This window comes from Bos grunniens, chromosome 19, assembly GCF_055505025.1.
Source record: "Bos grunniens cultivar Pamir isolate PY7600 chromosome 19, Bosgru_T2T1.0, whole genome shotgun sequence".
NCBI classification, from domain to species: Eukaryota; Metazoa; Chordata; class Mammalia; order Artiodactyla; family Bovidae; genus Bos; species Bos grunniens.
Genome location: NC_141183.1, coordinates 42267636 through 42281376, shown reverse-complemented (window position 1 = coordinate 42281376; position 13741 = coordinate 42267636). Strand labels below are relative to the sequence as shown.

At 43.3% G+C, this 13741-nt stretch overlaps 1 protein-coding gene across 1 annotated transcript in view; it reads left to right on the top strand.

Annotated features, from left to right (window-relative positions):
* EFCAB5 (EF-hand calcium binding domain 5) overlaps positions 1-13741 on the top strand; it is an 88689-nt gene that overhangs the window by 71837 nt on the left and 3111 nt on the right. Inside the window, exons 19-21 of the mRNA XM_086359929.1 lie at positions 4556-4809; positions 7613-7896; positions 8281-8377. Of these exons, the coding sequence (XP_086216055.1) occupies positions 4556-4809; positions 7613-7896; positions 8281-8377 (635 nt within the window). The remainder of the gene's footprint in view (positions 1-4555; positions 4810-7612; positions 7897-8280; positions 8378-13741) is intronic.

Sequence of the window (13741 nt, the reverse complement as noted above, 5' to 3'; positions counted from 1 at the left end):
TTAGCTAGCCTGCGGACATTTTTTTTTTTTTAACTTAAAGAAGACAGGCTGGTGCAAAGACGGGGAGGAGGCAGAGAATGTTGCCTTTAATAAGTACCCAGTTCTAGATTACCTTGAATGCCTCTCATGTGTGAAATGCAAAGTACGCTACTAAACTACTGCAAAAACAGATCTTAACTAGAATACAGTGCTTCTTAGAGAGTCAGCATAGTTGAATAGGCAGTAACCTATCTCAGGCTAGTAGGCAATTTGACATTTAAGTACCTATGTTAATTCAATTTCAGTTTGGCCTCATACCAGAATGTTCATTCAGTTTTAAGCTCCTTTCCATAGTTATTCCTTGTCCTGGCTAAGAGTTTTACAAGAGTCCTTCTAACACCCAGACTTACAACCTTGGATTCCTGTGTATAACTTAGAGCAGGTGCCTTTTGAGGAACTCTGTTGACCAAGGAAGCTTAGCATGATGCCTCATTACTATGGCTATCATGAAGACATGGCTCAGCTGCAGCGACGGGTAGGTACAGCCAAACAAGGGCATAACCTTTCTATCATGACAGGATTGGTGTTATGAACTGTAAATATGCTTTTTTGGCCATACCCACAGCATGAAGGATGTTAGTTTCCCAACCAGAGGTTGAATCCATGCCCCTTGCAGTGGAAGCACAGAGTCCTAGCCACTGGACCACTAGGGAATTCCCTAAACGTGTTTTTTCTGAGGCTGTGCTAAGCACCAGCGTTTTTACAGATACCTAAAAGGAATGACATCTCAATATCATGTAGATGGGAAAAGGGGGAAAGAGATAAAAGGATGTGTTTATACTTCCTGAGGGAAAGAAGGAGCTACTACATTTCTATGAAAACCTCAGGTCCCTCACTGACACAGGTGCTGTCAGTGCCCTGCCCAAGTATCTTCTGCCAGGGGCTGCAGATCCTATTGCTAATAACTCACCCTGTAATTGTCAAGGGGAGCCCCTCTCCAGGAGGGGCCGATGAGCTCTGTAAACACCTCCCCAACACACATCCAGAGCAGCTTAGAGCTTTGTTGTTGTTTATTGCTTAATTGTGTCCGACTCTTTTGTGACCCTGTGGACTCCAGCCTACCCGGCTACTCTGTCCATGGGATTCTCCAGGCAAGAATATTGGAGTGGGTCGCCATTCCCTTCTCCAGGGGATCTTTCCAATCCAGGGTTCGAAAGCTTGTCTGCGTCTCCTGTATTGGCAGTCAGATTCTTTACCATTGAGCCTCCTGGGCAGCCTCTAAATGAGTAATATTTATAGAAGACATGAACTATGTTATGGTCCGTGGGGAACTCTGCTTGACTCATTTCTACATCCATGAGTCTGTATTTTTAGCTACTAATGGTGGAAGACAGCTGGCTATTCTTAGCATTCTGTAATGACTCACAGATAGTCAGTGGTAAACTGGGGACCACCCTTGTGATGGGAAGTTTTTCAGTCCCTAGAGGTCTACAGCTCCTGGTTACTACTGAAGAACCCATTACACCTTCAATAGAGAAGGACCAAAAACTATGGGAAGACAAAATTAACCCCCAGGTATGGGACCAGGGATTCCTGGACGAGCCCACCAAGCGGAACCGGTCATCATTGTCCTCCGAGATCCCACTTGGTTTCCTAACCGGAAACAATATCCTCTCAAAAGAGAGGCTCGGGAGGGACTACAGCCTTTAATAAATAAATTCCTTGCTTGTGGGTTATTGGTCCCCACCAGTTCACCATGTAACACCCCAATCCTCTCAGTAAAGAAAAAAGACGGAACCTGGAGAATGGTCCAAGATCTCCGGATCATAAATGAAGCTGTAGTCCCCCTCCATCCCACAGTACCCAATCCCTATGTAATCTTGGGAAAAATCCCACCCAGTGCCAAGTGGTTTACAGTCTTGGATCTCAAAGATGCATTTTTTTTGCACACCACTGGCTAAAGAATCCCAATATCTTTTTGCCTTTAAGTGGGAGGCCCCAGGAGAAAAACACCAACAGATGACTTGGACAGTATTATCTCAGAGGTTCAGAGATAGCCCCCACCTGTTTGGACAGGCCCTTAGCCAGGATCTCCTAGATCTGGACCTGGACCTAATGGGAAAATATTACAATACATAGATGACCTACTAATCTGTTCTCCAGATGAGAAAAGTGCCCAACAACATGCAATTCAGGTTCTAAACTTCTTGGCAGAAAGGGGATATAAAGTCTCCTGTGCTAATAAGGCACAGATGGTCAAGACAAAGGTCACTTACCTGGGAGTTCAGATTACACACGGGTCCAGGAGGCTGTCCTCTGATTGGGTACAAGGAATCCTCCAGTTGCCCTCCCCCACGACTCAAAAACAATTGAGAGCTTTCCTGGGGCTAACTGGATATTGTAGGATCTGGATACCCAGCTATGGTCTAATTGCCCAGCCCTTATGTGAAAGCTGGACTTCCCTGGTGGCTCAGATGGTAAAACATCTGTCTATGATGCAGGAGACCCAGGTTCAATCCCTGGGTTGGGAAGATCCCTTGGAGAAGGAAATGGCAATCCACTCCAGTACTATTGCCTGGAAAATCCCATGGACAGAGGAGCCTGGTAGGCTACAGTCCATGGGGTTGCAAAGAGTCGGACACGACTGAGTGGCTTCATGTTCATGTTTCACTCAACTGTTAAGATGTATCTGTTTACATTTAGAGCGCTAATGAATGACAAAAGACCTCTCCCCTGCTTCAAGGTGGGGCAGAGTGTGGGTGCAATTTGGCTTCCAAAGCTCCTTTTAGGATTGGGCTGAGGATAAACTTCACCTGAAATCACAGTTTTAAAAATATTTATTTATTTGGCTGCACCTGGTCTTAGTTGCGGCATGCAAACTCTTAGTCACTGTCATGCAGGATCTAGTTCTGTGACCAGGGATTGAACCAGGCCCCCTGCATTGGGAGTGCAGTCTTAGCCACTGGACCACCAAGGAAGTCCCTTAGCATCTTCCGCTTCCCCATCCTGTTTGCCTCAGACCTTCAAAGGTTTCTCCCGAAAGCACTCCCTCAGTGAATAATTGGCACAGAGCATCCCTTTCTCAGGCTCTGCTTCTAGAGAACCTGACCTAACACATTCATCCTTCTTTGGGCATTCAACCAAGACTTACTGGACACTACATAAACAAAAAATGAATACCCTCAGTTAAGGACAAGTCTATAGTAAAGACAGTAAGGCAGAATTGGACTTCTCTGGAGGTCCAGTGGCTAAGACTCAGCACTCTCAATGCAGGGGGCCCAGGTTCTTTCTCTAGTCAGGGAACTAGATCCTGCATGCTGCAACTAAAACCCGGCACAGCCAAATAAATAAAATTTTAAAAATAAGGCAAAGCAGATGGACATGGAACAACAGACTGGTTCCAAATAGGAAAAGGGGTATGTCAAGGCTGTATATTGTCACCCTGCTTATTTAACTTATATGCAGAGTACATCATGCATGAGAAACACTGGGCTGGAAGAAGCACAAGCTGGAATCAAGATTGCCAGGAGAAAGATCAATAACCTCAGATATGCAGATGATACCACCCTTATGGCAGAAAGTGAAGAAGAACTAAAGAGCCTGTTGATGAAAGTGAAAGAGGAAAGTGAAAAAGTTGGCTTAAAGCTCAACATTCAGAACACTAAGATCATGGCATCTGGTCCCATGACTTCATGGCAAATAGATGGGGAAACAGTGGAGACAGTGGCAGACTATTTTTGGGGGCTCCAAAATCACTGCAGATGGTGACTTCAGCCATGAAATTAAAAGATGCTTTCTCCTTGGAAGAAAAGCTATGACCAACCTAGACAACATATTAAAAAGCAGAGACATTATTTTGCCAACAAAGGTCTGTCTAGTCAAGGCTATGGTTTTTCCAGTAGTCATGTATGGATGTGAGTGTTGGACTATAAAGAAAGCTGAGCACTGAAGAATTGATGCTTTTGAATGGTGGTGTTGGACAAGACTCTTGAGAGTCCCTTGGACTGTAAGGAGATCCAACCAGTCCATCCTAAAGGAAATCAGTCCTTAGTGTTCATTGGAAAGACTGATGTTGAAGCTGAAACTCCAATACTTTGGCCACCTGATGAGAAGAACTGACTCATTTGAAAAGACCCTGATGCTGGGAAAGATTGAAGTCAGGAAGAGAAAGGGATGACAGAGGATGAGATGGTTGGATGGCATCACCGACTCAATGGACATGAGTTTGAGTCAACTCTGGGAATTGGTGATGGACAGGGAAGTCTTTGTGTCCATGGGGTTGCAAAGAGTCAGACACGACTGAGCGACTGAACTGAACTGAGCTGGATGGAGTCTGACTCTGGTGCAGCTACTTTAGATCACAGGGGTCAGGGTGCGTTTCTTTATGGGGAGCTGAGGGAGCTGAGCCCTGAGAATTTAAGGGGTGGAATGTGTCAGGCAGATGAAATAGCAACAAGGGCTGGTGTGGCTCGAGTATAGTAGGCACAAGAGGAGGTGATTCAGTGTGTCTGGGTGGAATGTTGTGAACAGGCTTTTATTTTATACCCTCCTTATGTTTATTTGGTTTTGGTTTCAGAGATTTCCTCTTTAAGTGCACAGACAGTTCAGGAGTTGTTTTGGCCTCTGTCTGTGGAGAAAACCACATCGTAGTTCCACTTCGTGAGAGAACAGGAGAAGCTTTGGGAGTTCTCGATGTTAACATTGGCAAGAGTAAGATGTTGTTGTATCGAGAGTTTAAAGATCTACAGAAAATGCTGAAGGTGATCCAGCTTGCCTGCAGTGAAATACTGGGCGAATTATCTGGAGAAATAAAGAAAAACTATATCCTAGGTATTGTGAATGCGGCAACTGTCTGAATTCATAGATTTAATAAGTTTGGGGGAAATCAGACAATACAATGAAGGATGCATTTTCTAAAATGAATTGTTGCAAAGTACAGATCTTTCCACATGGAAGGATTTCCTTCATTCAGTCTTGGACTGATTAGTCTGGCCTATACGTTAGAGCAAAGGGTAAGGAATCACATTTTCTTGCCTGCTGCTGCTGCTGCTGCTAAGTCGCTTCAGTCGTGTCCGACTCTGTGCCACCCCATAAACGGCAGCCCACCAGGCTCCTCCGTCCATGGGATTTTCCAGGCAAAAGTACTGGAGTGGGGTGCCATCGCCTTCTCCGTTTTCTTGCCTAGAGTCATGGTTTTAGAGTTGAAGGACTCATAATGGCAATATAGAAGTAGCATTTATTAAATGCCACATCATGTGTCAAGCACTTTAAATATGGTATTTCAATTAGTCCTTATCATAACTCTAGGAGGTGAATGGTGATTATTTCATTTTACAGACAAGGGAAGTGCACCAAATCACACAGTTGACCAGTGGTAAAGGCTGGATCTCCACCCCAGTTTGGGTGCTCTTTCCACCACAGTGTGCTTGCATGCTTATTTGTGTCTGACTCTTTTGTGATCCGAGCCTGCTCTGTCCGTGGGATTATGCTGGCAAGGACACTGAAGAAGGTTGCCATTTCCTCCTCCAGGGGATCTTCCTGACCCAGGGATCAAACCTGTGGCTCCTGAATGGCAAGTGGATTCTTTAGCACTGGGCCACTTGGGAAGCCCTCACAGCATTAACTCACAGGAACATCTCATTTTACAGAGAAAGGAGCTAAGGTCTGTCAAAGTAAAGGTCCAAGAGCAAGCTACTGCAGAGCCAAGAACAGACCCCAATCCTTGTGATTCCACTTCCACCAGGCTACTCTTACCACAAAATCAGTGTAGGCAGAAGGGAGGGAAGACGAAAGCATGGAAACCTTTCACTACCAAGATTGGAATAAATAGAATTAGTAGAGTAACACTGTTGGATAAAGCTGTGCCGGGGACCAGCCCCGGCTGATCCAGGGTATTCGAAGGAGAGACGGCGTAGGCGAAGATCAGGAAACAATTGCTTAATTAAATGTTAATTAAGGATATAAAGAGTGATAGAATGAGGATAGCTCAGTAGGAAAATTCAGTGGAGAAAAGAGGCTGAGTAGCTTGGTTTATGCGGGAGACCAATAAAACTTCAAGACAAGAAGTTTGCACCACTTACGTAGGCCGCAGGCGTCCTTCCGTTCTCCCAAAGGAGAGGAGACACTGAGGCCTCCCCGGTCGGATCTTAGAAGCCCAGGCATAATTAGTAAGCATGGTGGGTTCTGCGCTCCAGATGGAGACTCAACCAGAGTGAGAGAGAGAGCGACATGGGGAGACTAGTATTTCGAGAAACTGATCCCAATTCTTTATTTTCCATGGTCTACTTTTATACACTGAGATGTTATGCAAAAGTCACGCGGGGTCAGCAGTCCTGACTTTTATCAAAGTCAGGTGCTTCATACAAATGTATACAGAGGTCTTAGGGGTGTTACATCATCTTCTGGCCAGGGGGGCCTGCTGACAATTTACGACCCTCTCCTTGTGACAGCGGTCAGTCAATCAGGACACTTATTTCTCCAGGGGTGATTATTCTCAAAACAGATGCCACCCAAGTAAAGTTACATTCTTACAGGGTGAGGGTGTAGTGGGTTTTAGTTAAGGAAAGAATTTACTTAGCCTAAGGTCTAACGTGATTAATATCAAAGGTTAATACTTATTTCTTCTATATATTCATTAATGTGTGTAAGGGCAGGAGATGTGGAGACGTAGCAACAAACATTGGCTCAACAAATGAAAAACCCTTCACCAACACAATTTCTAATCAGCCCATTATACTTATACTAATAGTTTTCTAACTTTTCTAAGGAACCTGTTTTTAGAAGGTTTAAAGCATCTCGTGCCTCTCACGGTTGGGAGGCTGTGAGCAATCACATGTGGCCGGACGAGCCTGTCAGGCAGGCTAGAGAACCTTCAGAGGAGTTTGTAGGTTAAAACACTCTTGTCACACCCAAGAGTTTTTATTGACTGGAGCTCTAGGTTAACTCCTTCTCCGAAAGAGGTGGTGGGGGACAGCCCCCCGTAAAGTCAGAGGTGTAGGTAAGAGCACAAAGTAGTAAAGTAGGCAGGCTCTGGTTATGGGGGTAGACGCTCGAGGATTTCCAGGGGGACTCCTGAGGCTCGATCCCGCCTTTGCGTATGTTGAGCCTCCTTCCTCATGACCTTTGTCACGGGCGGAGTACCTCACTCTGGCCCCCAACAAAGCTGAAACACTTCTAGCCATTACACAGTGTGGGATAAAAAGGAGAAAGGAAAATTCATATCTTTTGAGCATCCACTATGTGTAAGACCTGGGACTAAGCACTTTTCCATGTACCATCTCCTGTTAATTTCCACAGCTTAACGGGAAAGTAGGGATCAACTCTTCTCACAGAAAAATGAAAAGGGGGCTCAGAGAGACAACTGAACTAATAAGGGTGAAAGTAGGTTTCAAAGCAAGGTTTAGCTACAAATAAAGGTTTCACCTTTTCTCAGAGCCTCTGCCTGTGAACCCCACAGGTGGGATTCCATTTTTGCCTTTTGATTTCATGACTGGAGAAACTAAGATTGTTTAACGCTATAGGATATAGCGTTTCCTAAAAAGAAAACAAAGGTTTGCTATATTACATTCAGAATTCTGTGAAAAAGTAGTATGTGTTCTGAACAGCCGTGTGGGATGTCTTTCTGTTATTCTAGAGATTGAAAGTGTGGGAGAAGTCCAGCGGGCAGGCATTCTCTTCTTCAGAGTCATGCTACAGGAGCTACAGGAGTGCCTCAGTCTACTTACATCCTCGGACTTTGTGTCACTGTTGCTGCATGATTATGACCCTCTGGCGGAAGTCAAAGCCCCGCCAGACAGCCAGTCCCAGGATCTGAAAGCCAACATAAAATTAGTACAAGACATCCTGAAAGGGATTATCGTGTTCTTTCATCCAGAGTTGAAATCAAGTGACTTAGAAAGTTGGGATCACTGTAAACTGGTAAGTTTCATTAAAAAAAAAAAAAAAAAAAAAACTCTTCATTGAAGAATAACCTACATGAGTTAAGATATACAAATCTTAATTGCACAAATCCTTGATACACAAAGGCAAGAATTTTTATACAATGAATGTAAGAGGCACCTGGAACAAGAACAGGAGTGGCATCCCCAAAGCCTTCCTTTTTACAAACCTCCCCATCACCAGCCTCACACACACACACACTCTCTCTCTCTCACACCCCAAGGGTAACCAGAATCCTGATGTCTAACACCATAGATTGATTTTGCCTGTTTCAAAGTGTGTATAAATGGAATTGTGTAAACTTAGGAATTAGGCACTCTCCTTCCACTTGATGATTCCACGATTTTTGTTCTTTGTTTACAGTACGTAAACCAACAGTTAGTCGAAAATATTTGTGACTTTGATCCAACTGCTATGGAACTGAAAGTTAATTTAAAGCTCATTGCTGAATACTTTGAAAGTAAGTTTCCACTTAATTATAGTCTAAATCTATACCAACAGCAACAAAATATAGTTGCAATCCAGAGATTTTTATTAGAATACAGTGGCCCAGCATGCATGTGTGCTCAGTCGTGTCAGACTATTTGCGACCCCATGGGCTGTAGCCCGCCAGGTTCCTCTGTCCATGGAATTTTCCAGGCAAGAATACTGGAGTGGATTACCACTTCCTACTCCAGGGGATCTTTCTAACTCAGGGATCGAACCCACATCTCCTGCATTGGCATTTACCACTGAGCCACCTGGAAGCCCCAAAGCATCCAAAATTCAATTTTTAGGGGAAAATAGTTCTGATTATAGTCTTCTAAAAGTAAGGGCATTGTCTATAATCTATTGCAATCCCCATAGTGACTATCTGTGCCACGCACATGAGAATTCAGAAGCACCTCCATCTCCCACTTAATGACTCCATATTCAAAATTCTTAAAAAAAAAAAAAGCAAATGGAGGCTGCAGTAAGGCTAGAAGCCAAGTTTGTTAAGCGAAAAGGCAGCTATGATCTTTAGTTTCCATGAAGAACCAAATAAAACAATAGAGCATTAGTCTTTACAGACTAGTAATGTAGACTTTTTGGAAGAAGGAGCATCAGCAGGTGGTTAAGACTCTGCTCTCCCAATGCAGGGGGCATGGGTTCCATCGCTGGTCAGGGAACTAAGATCTCACATGCTGTAAATATACATGCACAAGCACACATTCCTCCATGTGGGTGTGTTATCCCACCAGAGACCTGAGGCTGTTTACGTGAATGGAACAGTAAACAATGAACTTATTCTTTCTTAAAAAAAAAAAAAGATGTTAAACTAATCATTGATTGGGGAAATGGCTCTGTAAAAATCCCTCACTAAGCCTTGTCTCCCTCTCCCCCATTCTCTTTGGACCCTCCAGACAAAGGGTTTCTGGACTTCTGGGACACATATAGTAGACAGAGAGGCTTGGAACCAGATTCCTAGGACAAGAGATAGGAAAAGGCCACCCAGAGGAAGACAGCCCACACTCCTCAGGTTGTCTGTGGAAGCAGGAAGCAGTGGGTGGATGAGAGAGAGAGAGATGTTCTGGCTTAGAAAGGAGAGATACTCCCAGCAGTTTGGGAATGCTAGACACGAGGTTCACATAGCAGTTAACATGAATTAATGTGGACCAAGAGTGGTGTGAGTGAAGACTATGGCTTCTATGTAGCCTCATGGCTGGTGGCTGATTCACAGGCACCTCTGCATTCCCAGGTGTTAACAGTTCTCGCTGCTTTTAAGGGGTCGTTTCAGGAAAATAGGGGGCTTCCCTGGTGGCTCAGATGGTAAAGAATCTGCCTGCAATTCAGGGCACCTGGGTGTGATCCCTGGATCAGGAGGTTCCCCAGGAGAAGGGAGTGGCAACCCACTCCAGTATTCTTGCCTTAGGAATTTCATGGACAGAGGAGCCATGTGTAGTCCCTGGGGTTGCAAAGAGCTGGACATGCCTGAGCAGCTAACACTTTCACAGATGGGAACTTATGGCTAACTTTTTGAGAAAATAGCCCCACTGTCAGTAGAAATTTGGAAATTTCCAGGCTTGCTGTTGAAGTCTGAAGCCTTTTTGATTCTGCGCATGTGACTTGTTTTGTTTCTCTCCAGAAGCTATAGAATCACTGCTTTATCCCCACGACCGTGAAACTTCAAAATGATATATCTTTTAAAAAATTATTATATTTATTTTAATTGGAGGATAATTTCTTTACAATATTGTGGTGGCTTTTGCCATGCATCGACATGAATCATCCATGGGTGCACATGTGTCTGTCTCCCCATCCTGAACCCCGCTCCCACCTTCCTCCCCATCCCATCCCTCTGGGTTGTTCCAGAGTACTGGCTTTGAATGCCCTGCTTCATGCATCAAACTTGTACTGGTCATCTACTTTACATATGGTAATATACATGTTTCAGTGCTCTTCTCTCAAGTCATCCCACCCTCGCTTTCTCCCACATAGTCCAAAAGCATGTTCTTTACATCTGTGTTTCTTTTACTGCCTGGCATATAGGATCGTCATTACCATCTTTCCAAATTCCATATATATACGTTAATACACTGTATTGGTGTTTTTCTTTCTGACTTATTCACTCTGTGTAATAGGCTCCAGTTTCATCCACCTCATTAGAACTGACTCAAATGAGTGATTATAGCTCAGTAATATTCCATTGTGTATATATACCACACTTCCTTATCCACGCAGGTCTATTTTCATCCATTGATCTGAACACTCCCTGGGCCTTTTCAACTGTGAAACGCAGGTCCTTAATCCCAATGATTTCCTCCCTGACATCAAGGTTGCTGCACATGGCTGTGCAGTTTGTGTACTGCACAAATGTACCCTGCTGAGGGGGTGGGGAGCTGAGACCTAACTAAGGTTCCATTCACAAAACTGTGGGCTTCAGCTTACACTTACATCTGCTTGGAAGAGGGGCACCTGCTTCACACACTTTTTTCTGTTCACCAAGCTGTGTGCATTCATCCATTCACACAAAAATGACCTAGAGGTTAGAGGAGGCCCTGCCCTCCCTTTTCTGTGTTCCTTCTTTGGAACTCCTATTATTCAGACATGGGAAATCCTAGATTCAGCCTCCAAAATCCCTATAGTTTCTCTCCTATTTTCCATCTTCTTTGTTTCACTTTCTGAGACATTGTCTCAACCTTTTACATTTGTTAACTTACAGAGGTACATAGTCAAAGAGTTTGGAAGCCATTGCACAGAAGTATGAATTTTTGTAAAGATAAATTGCATTTATTTAAATTCATACATAATTTGATTTATAACTACATCATGAAAAAAAAGTCAGTACAATGTGATACTGTATAGAAATTATGCTTCAACTGGAATAAGACTAATATATTTGCAAGAATTCAGTTAGGCCTGGAATAAACTTCCACCCAAGGTTTGATAACTCAGGAAAAAATTTGGTTTTACCTCCTCGTTTAACACGAACTCTTGCCCGACAAACTGGAAGCAGCACTCTGCAGTACCTTCAGGACCACGTAAATTAGAGACATATTAGGTCCCTGACTGTCATGGAAAATAAGAATTCTCCTACCTACACAAAAACTGATTGAAACTGACACACATATACCCTTTTAAGTACGATGTTGCATGGACCTTCAGCTCATCGTATGTGGCAGTAATGTTAAGAGGTGGTAGAGGGTATGTGAAACAGCAGAAATAAAAGAACTACAATTAAGAGAACTAATGATGAAGAGAAGAGCATTCAATAAATACTGCTTAGAGCTTCCCTGGTGGCTCAGTGGTGTAGAGTCCGCCTGCCAATGTAGAAGACATGGATTCAATCCCTGATCTGGGAAAATTACACATGCCAGGGAGTAGCTAAGCCCACGCACCACAACTATTGAGACTGTGCTCTGCAACAAGAGAAGCCACTGCAATGAGAAGCCTGGGTGCCCAACTGGAGAGCAGCCTCAGCTCACTGCAACTAGAGAAAAGCCCAAGCAGCAGCAAAGACCCAGCACAGCCAAAAAACAAGCAAATAAATGAAAAATTTGAAAAAAGAAATACTGCTCACTGATCTTGGGTTAGTTGTTAGTTGAAAGGAGCAGCTACACATTAACTTTGAAGCTTAAGAACTTCATTCTTTTTTGCCTCGCACATCTAATTGTCTTTCATTCCCAAAGCTTTTAACTTAATCTAATGTTAAAGCAGAGATTCATAAAATGGAATTTTAATTAGAAATATCTTAAAATGACCCAATGTTTTCAGCAGAATGAATTTCCTATATAATTAAAAGTTTGATTAAGCTAGAATCTACAAAAAAAAAAAACCATAAAATGTTTCTGAATTAATCGGTTCATAAACAGATTCAAAGGTTGAGCCAGCAATTTTTTAAACTCAGATATATTCAAATAATTTACTATAACCTTTACCAAGGAAGAATTAATCTGTGCACACTGGCTCTCTGCTGAAATGCGAAGAGCTGGCATCTATCCACCACAAGAGGGCAGTAACACTCAACCGTTGTTAATGGGAAACCCGCGGACCGATGGAGGCTTCCTTCAATAGAGGAATCATTAGAGCCAGTTGTTAAGCCATAAATCTCTCATTGGGAACAGGGCAGGGAAACAGGAACCTTCGCCCAGACAGGTTCGGAGCTTCTGTCCCCGGTAACAATAAGACAGGAAATAAGCAACAGGGGCTTGTGAAATGGAGCGACTTCGCCCCCCATCCTCACGTCCTTAAATCACCATGGAGATGGCCTGCTAGCTTAATAATGGCTGCAGATAGGGCTCTGTTCATCTGGATGTCAGATAAGAGCACTGGCAGGCATCAGTGCAACAGAGCTCTTAATGGGGATTTGGAAAAGGCAGAATAAAGGCTGTGGAGAGCAGCAGAGCTGTTATATCTCAGAAAATTAGTCAGGATTGGTTTTAGAATTGTTCTAATGGCACCCCACTCCAGTACTCTTGGCTGGAAAATCCCATGGACGGAGGAGCCTGGTAGGCTTCAGTCCATGGGGTCGCTAAGAGTCGGACACGACTGAGCGACTTCACTTTCACTTTTCACTTTCATGCATTGGAGAAGGAAATGGCAACCCGCTCCAGTGTTCTTGCCTGGAGAATCCCAGGGACGGTGGAGCCTGATGGGCTGCCGTCTATGGGGTCGCACAGAGTCGGACACGACTGAAGCGACTTAGCAGCAGCAGCAGCAGCAGGGTGTACTTTAATTTAGACTTGTAACATTGGGACATTTTTCAGCCTATAGCATTAACTTTTAAAGCTTCCAGGAAGTTAATACAAAAAGGGATCAACAAATGCATCTCAATATTTTAAGTATGTATGTTAATTGGTCTAGTGTTACTCATATGATATGAATCAGGTATTTTCTAGGTGCTCTCATGTCTGACATCTGCTTTCATTTTTATTCATAATTGTCACTAATGTTACTGAGCTATAATCTGAAAAGACTTCAACATTTGAAAAGCCTAACTTAATTATTCCACAATGTTGTTTCAATCAACATTTATTAAACACTTACAATTGAGAAAAAAGACAGTGCTTCTGTGTGTGTGTTAAAAGAGGAAACTTTAGAAAATTGCACTCACATGTTTTATACAGTGAGCGTCCAATAAAAATTGAGATTTGAGTATGTTTTCCATATTTTATGTGCCTTTCCTGTTCCACATTGTACCTTTTGTGGTAGTGATACCTTGAGAACCACAGAAAATCTTAACCTAATTCAGGGAAACTTGTTCCTTCACGTTGATAGAAGACAAGGAAATACGTTGTTTTGTCATCCTAATTGACAACCATGAGTGACATAATTGTCATTGTTATTAATGAGCTATTGGATAGAA